This window comes from Stylophora pistillata, chromosome 1, assembly GCF_964205215.1.
Source record: "Stylophora pistillata chromosome 1, jaStyPist1.2, whole genome shotgun sequence".
NCBI lineage: Eukaryota > Metazoa > Cnidaria > Anthozoa > Scleractinia > Pocilloporidae > Stylophora > Stylophora pistillata.
Window position 1 is genome coordinate 31,634,373 of NC_142519.1, and position 11,342 is coordinate 31,645,714.

Genomic DNA, 11,342 nt, shown 5'->3' on the forward strand with positions numbered 1-11,342 from the left:
CATATAGACTCCCTGTTACCCATTCTCCCTGTGTACCCTGTGTACCCTGTGTACCCTGTGTACCCGTGTGTACCCTGTGTACCCTGTGTACCTGTGTGTACCCTGTGTACCCGTGTGTACCCTGTGTACCCGTGTGTACCCTGTGTACCCTGTGTACCCGTGTGTACCCTGTGTACCCTGTGTACCCTGTGTACCCGTGTGTACCCTGTGTACCCTGTGTACCTGTGTGTACCCTGTGTACCCGTGTGTACCCTGTGTACCCGTGTGTACCCGTGTGTACCCTGTGTACCCTGTGTACCCTGTGTACCCGTGTGTACCCTGTGTACCCTGTGTACCCTGTGTACCCGTGTGTACCCTGTGTACCCGTGTGTACCCTGTGTACCCTGTGTACCCTGTGTACCCTATATACCCTGTGTACCCGTGTGTTCCCTGTGTACCGTGTGTACCCTGTGTACCCATGTGTACCCTGTGTACCCTGTGTACCCTGTGTACCCCTGTGTACCCTGTATACCCTGTGTACCCTGTGTACCCTGTGTACCCATGTGTACCCTGTGTACCCTGTGTACCCTGTGTACCCTGTGTACCCATGTGTACCCTGTGTACCCTGTGTACCCATGTGTACCCTGTGTACCCTGTGTACCCTGTGTACCCTGTGTACCCTGTGTACCCTATGTACCCATGTGTACCCTGTGTGCCCTGTGTGCCCTGTGTACCCTGTGTACCCATGTGTACCCTGTGTATACTGTGTACCCTGTGTACCCATGTGTACCCTGTGTACCCTGTGTACCCATGTGTACCCTGTGTACCCTGTGTACCCTGTGTACCCTGTGTACCCATGTTTACCCTGTGTACCCTGTGTACACTGTGTACCCTGTGTACACAGGGTACACAGGGTACACATGGGTACACAGGGTACACATGGGTACACAGGGTACACAAGGTACACAGGGTACACATGGGTACACAGGGTACACAGGGTACACAGGGTACACAGGGTACACAGGGTACACAGGGTACACAGGGTACACGGAGTACACGGGGTACACGGGGTACACGGGGTACACATGGGTACACGGGGTACACGGGGTACACGGGGTACACGAGGTACACAGGTACACATGGGTACACAGGGTACACAGGGTACACAGGGTACACAGGGAGAATGGGTAACAGGGAGTCTATATGGAGACTGGGTAACAGGGAGTCTATATGGGTACTGCCATGAATTACTTGCCCAAAAATCACGGACCGGACGGCTTGTCTATCGAAAGGAACGTCTTCATATATGACTTCACCAATTGTGTCTCAGACTTCAGGGTCTCTCTGAACCGAAAGGGGAGTTCTCTGTGGTGTCCAGTCTACATAGGCAGTATTGAGAAATGTTTTAAAAATCCATATCATAAAAACTAGTGCCTGAATATGGTAGACGTGGCTTGAAGGATTTCATGTGATTGGACAATTTAGCCACTTTGAAGCCGTCAAATGGGTTGTCATGCCACATCCTCGAACAATGTATCATGCGAAGAAGATGCACGAGTGAAACGCGTATGGGTAGGCCAGAGGGAGATCTTTACCAGCGTTTCATCCCTTGCGCGCTTTTGTCGCGACGAGCCCAACGGCTGCAAGGGTAACTTGTGAGAATTCTGTTGCGAGAATCCTGTGGCGAAAGAAATCAAAATCGCGTTTCGAATATAGGGTCTTTGAGTAGACAAACCGACACTCACTGCTACTTTTCCTCGTGATCATTTCAAATGAAATATTGTTAATGAAATGAGCCTTCCATAACTCAAACAGAGGAAACCCGTTAGGTTGCACAATTATCGGCAGTTTGAAAGTAAAGAGCTCATCGAGTTCCAAGTAGGGAAGTATGTGATAGTGGTTTCTTCGTAGTGTCTCGCTATTTACAGGTTCAGAATACCTTGAAGGCATGAAGTTCCCCCATTTCATTCGAGGAAAGGTTTTACGAGTGAGAAATGCAATTTTATTTAAGGGAAAATCTGTTTTGGGTGAGCACCAATCGGGAATGAAGTGCTCTCTTCAGCAGTTGGACATTTGCAAATATTAAATCAACATTTCCCATCCTCTAAAATAAAAGATCGGCTCCTCTAAAACGAAGTGTTGCAAAAGACACGTTCCCCTTATATTTACCAGAAAATGAGAAGTTTATAATCTCGTGTGACTGATGCATTGCTATGAAGAGGAAGTTTCAAGAAATGTTTCCTCTCGTGCATCAACGGACATTGTGACTTTCCCGGCCTCACCTATTGGACAGGCCTTTAAAAGGGGATTGTCTAACAAATTTAAAGAGATTGAGGTGTGGCCAGTTTCACTATCTAATACAAAGCGGGCTTAAAGGAAGCCTTCAGAAAAAATAAATAAAAGGCTATTAATAACGGAGGATGGTGGGTTCATGTCCCATCTGGGGCTCGCATTTTTTCTATTACACTAAAAATTGTTTCATATTAATAACGTGTTCAGTAAAAGCAGACAAAAGGAGAGAACGGAAAAAGAGGGTTTAATAACAGGATACGAGACAAACGAAATATTTTACTTCTATTCTTGGTAAGAACAGACATAGATTATCTATTTCATTTAAGAAACAAATGACTTCAGTCATCATGACATTTTGTCTTAGATCATGAAGTCCGTGTCTGGCCACAATGCAGTTGTTCTGCTGGACAGGAGGTGTGAGCTATAAGAAGTCAAATCAGTGACAAATTATTATTCGTCAGTTCTCTTTTTCTTTTTCTTCTTTTTCTTCGGCTCACTTGATTCTTGGCTGATGGCAGGCACGACTTCTTCTTCTTCTTCCTCTGCTTTTCTCTTCTCTCCTTTCTCCTTTTTCTTCTTTTTCTTTTTGCTTCCCTCATCGTGTCCATTTTCGGAAGCAGCGGACGCATCCATAGGGACTTGCTCTTCTTCCTCAACAGCTTCATCCTTTTTATTTTTTCTCTTTTTCTTTTTACTTCCCTCATCGTGTCCATTTTCTGAAGCAGCGGACGTATCCATAGCCGCTTGCTCTTCTCCCTCGACAGCTTCATCCTTCTGTTTTTTCTCCTTCTTTTTCTTTTTCTTTTTCTTTTTTTCAGTTGATTCATCATCAGCTGCATTACTTGTTTCCACGAACTCTGCTATAGCTTCTTTCATAACTTCAATATTCTTCCTTGGAGCCTCTCCCGTCTCATAGAATTTCAGTCGATCCTCCACTTGGTCGTGTAACTTCTGACCAAACACATTGGACTGTGTTTCTGTTAAGAAAAAAAAGAAAAAAAAAACAAACAAACAAACAGACAATAAGAAGCAACGAATGAATCATCATTTATCGATCGACTATTTACTTGTTTATCTCTTTGTCATGAAGTTTTTCAGCGCTGGTATTTGACTCTCAAATCCATAAGCAATAAACGAGAGAGTGTTTTGTTTCGAATGAGCTTACTACTATGGGTCTTCAAAAGAGTTAGGAGTCACTTGAACATCTAACATTTGAATCTACAGTGCTTAATTTAGCTTGACAAAAGTTCCCTGACGCTTGGTGGTTGAGAGAAACAAATCTGCTGGTTTCAAATTCTTCTTAGTGATTTTTCCTTTTATTACTCAACACTTGCAATAGTAAAAATACTACAAGCAACAGGTTCCATAAAAATTAACAAAGGAGTAAATAATGAAATATTGCCTATATCTGCTGAAGGATAGAGCAACTGTTCAATGATGACCTTAGACAGCTATCTTTCACAAATGATTTGGGCATGTGAAAATATTTCATATTTGTACATTGTCTGGAGAGTTTACAATCCTCCACTTTTGGTCATTAAAGGGAAAAAAGACCTTTTGAGAAAACCACCCTGAGTTCTGAGTTCAAATGGATAGGGAGATGGGTGGGGCAATAAACAGTCCAACTGGCTGCACGTTTACTTCCGTGCAATGATGAATAGTCACTGGAAGAATTTTTGTATCTAAAACAGTTGTACATCTGTGAGACTAACATACATAGACAATTGAAATTCATTATCATTGTACCTGCAAAGCAGTCAATCCTGGAGGCAATGGAGCACTTATTTGCCAAGTATCTTGATATACGCCCCTTGTTCTTAACCCCAGCACGGCCAATAAAGGATGAATGGAAGATAAGACCATACTTTGGTGTATTTCCCTTTTTCTTCAGGGCCCTAAGAAAGAAAAAGGTAACATGAATCATATCACAAATTAAGAGAACTAAACAGGGTTTTACTGAGGATGCCTGCAGAAATTTCAAGTGACATGGTATAATCCCAAAAGTGCCTGTAATGCTTTACCAAGCAATCACTGGCCAAAATCCAACCAGCCATTGCTGCTTTGTTATCTAGTGAATTTTATCAGTAACCTGCCCTAAGAGAGTCACTTTCCCTCTTAAACATAAAAATAAATACCTTTTTTTAACATAAGTTACCTGAATAGAGCTTTTTCAGCTCCAAGGATCTGAACTGTTGATGCAGGATACTTTGCGAGGTTTGTTAAGCTTCCAGCATGAGAGATCAAACGAGCTCCAACCTAAAATAGTGACACGATAAATACAAACATAGAGACATGTACCATTCAGTTAAAAAGAAAGAAACTTCTCTTGCTTTACTTCTCTATACTTTTAACCTTGATGGTGATGAAAGAGGAGATTTACGAGAAACAAATCCCTTGGTGAAACAGTGTTAAGTTTCTTGGTGAAATTTTAAAGATTATTTAAGTTTATATTTCTAACTACTAATTTCAAAACTCCTTTGTTTTTCTCCTAAAGATCATACTGAAATAATAACAACAAGGAAATGTTATCATCAAATGGCCAATGTTACAGTATAGTTACTGTTGTCCAGGTCACTTGAGGAAATCTGATCCAAACAATTTCAAGAAAAAACTACTAAATTCAACCCTGAGTTAACAATGGGCAACAATCTGCCAAGAAAAAATCTAAGCAAGGATAAGAAAGTTTTTGCCAATGGAATCATTGAATAACTTGTCAAAAATGATTCACTTGCTATGATAAAATGTTTAACCAAACCATCTGCCTTTGTTTCCAATATGGCATTTAAATTATTCACTTTAATTTATTAAAAATCACCTGCTCTCCAATGAGTGCAGAAAGATTTGGTGCCACTTGATTCATTTTAGAAACCAAATAAGTGTGGAGACTCTTCCTATATTCTGCCAGACTGATCACCCGCGATGCAAAGGTCTGGATATTTATCAAGTCAATTGGAGATATATCCATTCCTGAGGAAATAAAAACCACAATAAAAAATTTAGATTAATCAGTTACTGAGTTTGAAGTAGCAAAAGTCAATGCAGTATATTGGTACATGTCATTTAAAAAAAAAAAAAAAAATTGGTAAGGAGGTCTTAATGCTCAAAGGGTAGATTTCCATGGGGGTACTTCTCTTTTTCAATTACGGAGACACTCTGATCTTGTGAATCACACAGTTAATATGATTGCATTTTTGATTGCTTACTACAAAAAATTATCTTAATTGAAAACTGAAATGTTCCCCAGATTATCTGTTTCAAAAATTTTGAATCTCAGTATTTTTTAAAAATGGCAAGGGGTTCAATTCGAAAGGAAAAGTGGCAATTAACAAAGTTGATCTGTTAGGATCACTTATCAGTTCACTCACCCATTGATGATTTGGAAGCATCATAAATTGCTTTGGCTTTAGCTGAATCCATCACAATTTCTTCCAACCCTTCCAGCTTGTCTTCAGTGAAATCCTTTCTAGATTTGATGTACTGAGCTGCTTTTGCATACATGTAATTGTCAGAGACTATCTTCACAAGCTCTGGAAAATGATATGAGTACCACTCTCTGTATCAAGGGGAAAAAAAATGGACATATAAGTACATGTGAACTTTAGAGGTTGCTTGAGTTGATAATGTGGGACAAGGGAGGCTGGGGGCATTTCAACCTTATTTTAATGCATGTCTCCTACGATAAGTTAGAGTACTCGCACGTGGTCATGGTAAGTGATCAACTAGTCACTGCCATTTTTCTGGATATTTTGAATGTTTACTGTTAATGAATATTTGATTTTCAATTATATCATAATAATAGCGCTGAGTCGAGTACAATTCAGGGAGTAACAGGGTGAGTGGTTTGAAATTACCTCCTTGACTACCCCTGAATTATAAAACAAGAATTCCAATTACCAATATTAATCGTGTCTGTAACAAAATACAAGAAACTAAGAAAAGAAAAATTTTATGAAAGACCATATAGGCTTCTTATTGTTAAATGCTTGTTTCGTATGTGAACTTCTCCACCTGCTTACTCGAGAAGTTTCAAGTTTAACTGGGTAGCATTGGCTAGGTAGTTGAGTTTTACTGGCATGTGGCTGAAATAACTTCATCATTTCCTGGCTGCCTACCTATCTGTCTGATTTGGCCTGTCTCATTACAAACACGTGTAACTGGAGAGGCGAAATCAGATGGTCTTGACTTGAGACAGCCAATTAAGCCACTAATCACGTTCAAAATTCACAAATTAACAAACAAACAAACATGCATTAACCCACACCCAAGCTTGGTTTAAATAACTAAATGCTATTTTTCCACACTTCTGCAAGTCCTTACAATAACAACTATGAAACTTTTGATATCCAGAAATTTCCTAACCAGATTAAAACCATGTCATGGATCAATCTACACACCTGATTCTCATTGAGAATGTGTTAATATCTTTATCCAGCTGATCCAACAAGCTAATGGACTGGATGATCATGTTGTCGACACGATGAACATTAAACTTCACTTTTGCTCTGGAGTAACTATGACCCAGACCCAGCTGTGCCTTGGCTGCCATTGGACCTGTCAATCCCTTAATCATTTTCTCAAAATGAAATCTTATTCCTCTGAGAACCTCTAACACCAAGCCACCTGATTCACACTGGATGTTTACAGTCTCCTGAATGGCTGCCCCAAGTTTGGCATCCGAAACACCAAGAAGAACCTTACTCTTCTTCTTCCCAGTTGGAACATTTGTCTCCAAAAACGTTTTGAGGTCATCGTGGATAATACCTGAAGTAAAGTAAAAATGTTGTACAAAATCAACTGAAATCACTGGCAATAAATAACTTAGCCCTTTAAAGTGCACCTAAATCCCCAATTTCTTTTTTGCTTAACAAAATAAGCTTATTTTTTGGAGTATTTCTGTGCCATTCCTCTTTAAACTCGGTCGTGGGGCAAGATGGCGGCCGATTTTCCGTATTTTGACATGGCACAGAAAATTAAAGATTTGAGCAAATTAAAAATTTTTTGCACAGAAATACTCCAAAAAATACGCTTACTTCGTTAAGCGAAAAAGAAAAAATTGGGGTTTAGGTGCACTTTAACCCTCGCAGTGTTATTGGACTCTTATTTCTCCTTACATTATCAACCTTAATTGAAATGCACCGGTCAGGAGAATATAGAAAATGGTCCGCAATCTAAGATGCTTCATACTGTCAAACAAATTCTCCTTGTCAAGAACAGTGTGGAAAATACCAACATTACGATGTTAATAGTTAAAAAGATATTACACTACTGTAACTACAATTAAGTTAATGCTTCAAAAATAATTAAAATGTGGCTTCAATGGAATTTTAGGTCTGCTTTGAAAGCATATTAAAACTTTATTAATGCACACACAGGATCGATGCTCGATCTTATTTGATGGAAGGTTGGTTGTCCCGTCAAAAGGACGAAGGAGAAGAAGAAGAAGAAGCACGACAAAACAATTATTTCTAACACGTGAAGCAAATTGTAGCTACGTCATATGCATATTTTCATTCAATTCAAATTACTACCGTAAACAAACTTTGTAACCCGCGATCAAGCAACTTCACAGCATTGCAAATACGCTCGCAAACCTTCAGATATGCAGTTGATGTTGTCCAGTGCATTGGTTCCTGATTTAAAGGGCGAAAACGCAGCAAGTTTCACTAATTTTCCGAATCGAGAGAGGTCGGTAGCGGACTCTTGTACTTCGGGCAAAAGAACTCCGATTTCTTCCTGCGCGATGACTTTGAACACAGCATAGCCAGAGGCGTGCTCGTACAACACGAACAGAACCTAAATGCGGAATTACAAACAGTTGGACTTTGCTAAAAAAGTAAAAAGATCGAAAATAATATCACAACAATTCCATTACCCACCATTTTGATCAGTGCCTCGTGGTGCTGGAATTGCTCCCAGTCTCTGCGGGAAATTGCGTTCGCAACAATGGAGGAGCCTGGGAAATCTGGAAACGGGTTATACGAAATCGGAGGATTCTGGGACTTTTGGACGAAAGCTGTCAAGTTGAATCATTTAAATTACACCTATGGGCGATAACAACTAAAATAAATGACAATCTAGCAAGAGCTGAATTAGGATTGGAATGAAAAGGCAAAAGCATTTTGCATCAATGAGACAGGTGACTAACAATGTCTAATTTGAAACTCAGAATCTCTTTTCGTTTGGTCAGAATATAGATTTTCAGAAAAATCACTGGAAGTCAGTTTTAAATACCCATTTGTAATCTTGGAAATTCAATACTTTCGTTTATCAGCGAGTAGCTGAAAACGCAGACAAAGGAGGGCCATGCACACGTATGGCGGTAGGGTTTGAAAAAAGATCAGTAGCAACAAAAATACAATTAACCTTTTGGTTTGGAGAAACCACTAGATGAAAAAGTGACCTCCTACTTCACAGGAAGCAGGCAGGTTTTTAGCAAATAAAAACAAGGCAGAGTGCGATAGAAATAACGTAACAAACGAACAGAAAACACACTGAGTGCTTAGAACTAAGGTAACACAAAAACAAAAAGAAAACACATTGTGTGCGAAAAACTAACGTAACAAACAAACTGAAAAGAGTGCCATTAGAATTAATGTAACAAACAAACAGAAAAGACACAGTGCGCTTAGAATTAACATCACAAACAGTAAAGAAACAGTGCGCTTTGAGTTAATGAAAAAATAAAAAAATGAGCGCGCTTAGAGGTAAGGCAAAAAAGAAACATAAAATACAAAGCGAGTTAAGTACTAACGTAGGAGACAAAAATAAAAGACATGGTGCGTTGGCGCCAGTCAAAATGAGATATCAAGTACAGAACATGAGAATGAATAACGCAAAAATTGAGCATATCTATAAGAGTGCTTTAGTCAGGAAAGCGAGAGCAATAAAACATAGGGCAACATTGGAAGATTGAACTGAACTAGAAGCAATGTGTAACTTTGTGCTCAATTCTACGGATCTAAAGGTTGTAGTTTTTTTCATTGTTGAACCACCGTTTGGATGGTTTTTGAACACATAGATAACCACGCAACCTAGTAAATATTAAGGATATTAGGAAAAATGGTTTATTCATTTTCATTAATTGTTTTGGTTATCTTATACGTAGTGTTCGTAATATTCCTATTCTGATTGTAGTTCTTGGGTATATCCAAGCCTAAGAACTCTTAACGAATGGCCCAATCAAAAAATAGCGCCAGGACCATGGACGTTGTGGAGTCTACAAAGCAACAATATGGTTCCCTCACTCATTTCCCTTGCCGCAGATTGAAATGGACGAATCTGTTTTTCAATGATACAGAATTTAATGAGCTCTGAAACACTTGCGAAGACGATGACTTGCCATTTATCGTTTTTAAACGAGACCGGTTCAAATGCCATGCTCATGGTTTCAGTGTCTTTGAGAGAGACCTCTGCTCTTGACACCTTTTTGTTTGTCCACTATGACTGTGGCGTTTTTGGGACAACATTCATTGGGTCTTCGTATGCCTCATCTTCTTCACCTTCAGTCTGTAAGAAAACAAAGCAATATCATGGTTTCAATGTAACTACATGTAGCAAGATAATTTGGATATATCAACAAAGTTAAAATGGTAAATTGGCCACCGTAACGATTACAAAAGCTGACGTTTTGAGCGTTAGCCCTTTGCTACATGTAGCAAGAGTCTTCCTTTAAACGCTTACACCCAAACATCGGTACTACATACTGTTTTCTACCGTTATTTCCCATGATGCTGACAGCGAGAATTCGCTTACCAGTCAATACCTTCTTTTGTTAGGCGTCGTAAAATTCAGACAATGTTTGGATTTAACTTCTACTGTTTCATGATGAAACAAAATTCTTTCATTTGTTTTCAGTTTGTAATTACAAGTGTTTCAGGATGATTTTTCCGATTTCTTTCAATATTCAATGTTTACAATACAAGTAGTCAAGATTCGAATATCCAGCAACAAGAATAAGTGGCATAATCAAGGAAATAAGGAACAAAATTTATTGCAATAGAGAACTCTTTTGCGTACAACTCTTGCTTGTTGCAAATAGAACAATTTTCAAGATTGCATTGGTTTTGCGTTTTTCCCGCGGTTTAGGCGGTTTGCTTGTTTTCACTTTGAGTTCTCATAGGCGCTCCCGGGTGTTTTTCTTTCTTCTGATTGGCCGTTCTAAAAACTTTGGTTTTGTTTGACACTCAATCGAATAGCGCTCTAAATGAGTAATATAGTTAAAGGGGTTTCGTGGCTTGCATGACGCAGCGTTTCGTCTCGGCCAAGAGACTCATTAGGTACTTTTGGTAAATTTATAGGACAATTTTTCATGGTATATATTGTAACTTGAAAAGTATCTGATGAGCCTCTTGGCCTAGACGAAACACCGCGCCATACAAGCCTAGAAATATTTCCACAAGTATTTGAGAATTTGTCATTGTGTATAGTTTATGAGTTACAACTGAAATTGGGGATCTAGTGCTCGTTTCACGTAAAGTAACCCTTTTGAAGTTTTCTTTTGTGATTAAGTTGTTGTATATAAATAAAAATCTCAACCACTGTACTGGTAGAGCTCTTTTGAATGCAGGATCTACGAAAAAATTAGCCATTTAACCAAGATGCGGATGTCTGGAAACTAATAATGTCTGTCAGGAGTTTCAATAAAACCGGGTTACTGGCGAGAGGTCTATAGCCTGCTATGCAGGCGTCTTATTAGGGCGAGTTAACGTTAAGAAGCGCGCGATCACCCCTTTAGTACAAATTTCTTTCTCTCCCCAGCCTTCCGCTGCCATTAAAATAAAAGATGGCGGCCATATTACGCTAAGAAAATACTGAGCACTCGATTGCCCTAATTACACCTCCTCTGCAGGCTAGGAGGTCTACCGACTCAGCAAGTATTTTTTTTAAACACAATCCCCAGCTAACCTTAAACTGGGAGACATCTGAGGGTATCACCCAAGTGATATTCCTCTATTTCACACCTTGCAACCACGACGATAGTTCTTCGTTTAAAATTTATTCAAGTTAAGAGAGCGTTTTGTGGTTCTTATAGAAGAAGGGAAAAATTTTTTTGTTCATCAAGTCGTACTAGA

The 11,342-nt window shown here is 39.4% G+C and overlaps 2 protein-coding genes across 3 annotated transcripts in view; both read right to left on the reverse strand.

Annotated features, from left to right (window-relative positions):
- Positions 1 to 2,496: 2,496 nt before the first annotated feature.
- LOC111334275 (nucleolar protein 56) lies at positions 2,497 to 8,431 on the reverse strand. Its single transcript, XM_022939971.2, has 8 exons — positions 8,148 to 8,431; positions 7,863 to 8,064; positions 6,666 to 7,032; positions 5,637 to 5,824; positions 5,087 to 5,238; positions 4,427 to 4,527; positions 4,018 to 4,166; positions 2,497 to 3,248 (listed from the first exon to the last, which is right to left on the reverse strand). Exons 1-8 carry the CDS (start codon positions 8,148 to 8,150, stop codon positions 2,722 to 2,724), a joined length of 1,689 nt encoding a protein of 562 aa, XP_022795706.1. The 5' UTR covers positions 8,151 to 8,431; the 3' UTR covers positions 2,497 to 2,721.
- Positions 8,432 to 9,312: 881 nt separating this feature from the next.
- Positions 9,313 to 11,342, reverse strand: part of LOC111334277 (STAGA complex 65 subunit gamma) — a 21,115-nt gene continuing 19,085 nt past the window's right edge. For both annotated transcript variants that reach the window (XR_015997823.1, XM_022939974.2), the window contains one exon: positions 9,313 to 9,777. Coding sequence is in view for 1 of the 2 variants with exons in the window: in XM_022939974.2 (XP_022795709.1) it covers positions 9,709 to 9,777 (69 nt within the window). In the remaining variant the exon portion in view is untranslated. The remainder of the gene's footprint in view (positions 9,778 to 11,342) is intronic.

Excerpts from the sequence above, each read along its gene's own strand:
- LOC111334275 (XM_022939971.2), bottom strand. Across the intron at positions 7,033-7,862 it reads CATCAACTGCATATCTGAAG|GTATTATCCACGATGACCTC; the intron begins GTTTGCGAGCGT and ends ACTTTACTTCAG. Across the intron at positions 5,239-5,636 it reads TGCTTCCAAATCATCAATGG|GAATGGATATATCTCCAATT; the intron begins GTGAGTGAACTG and ends TTATTTCCTCAG.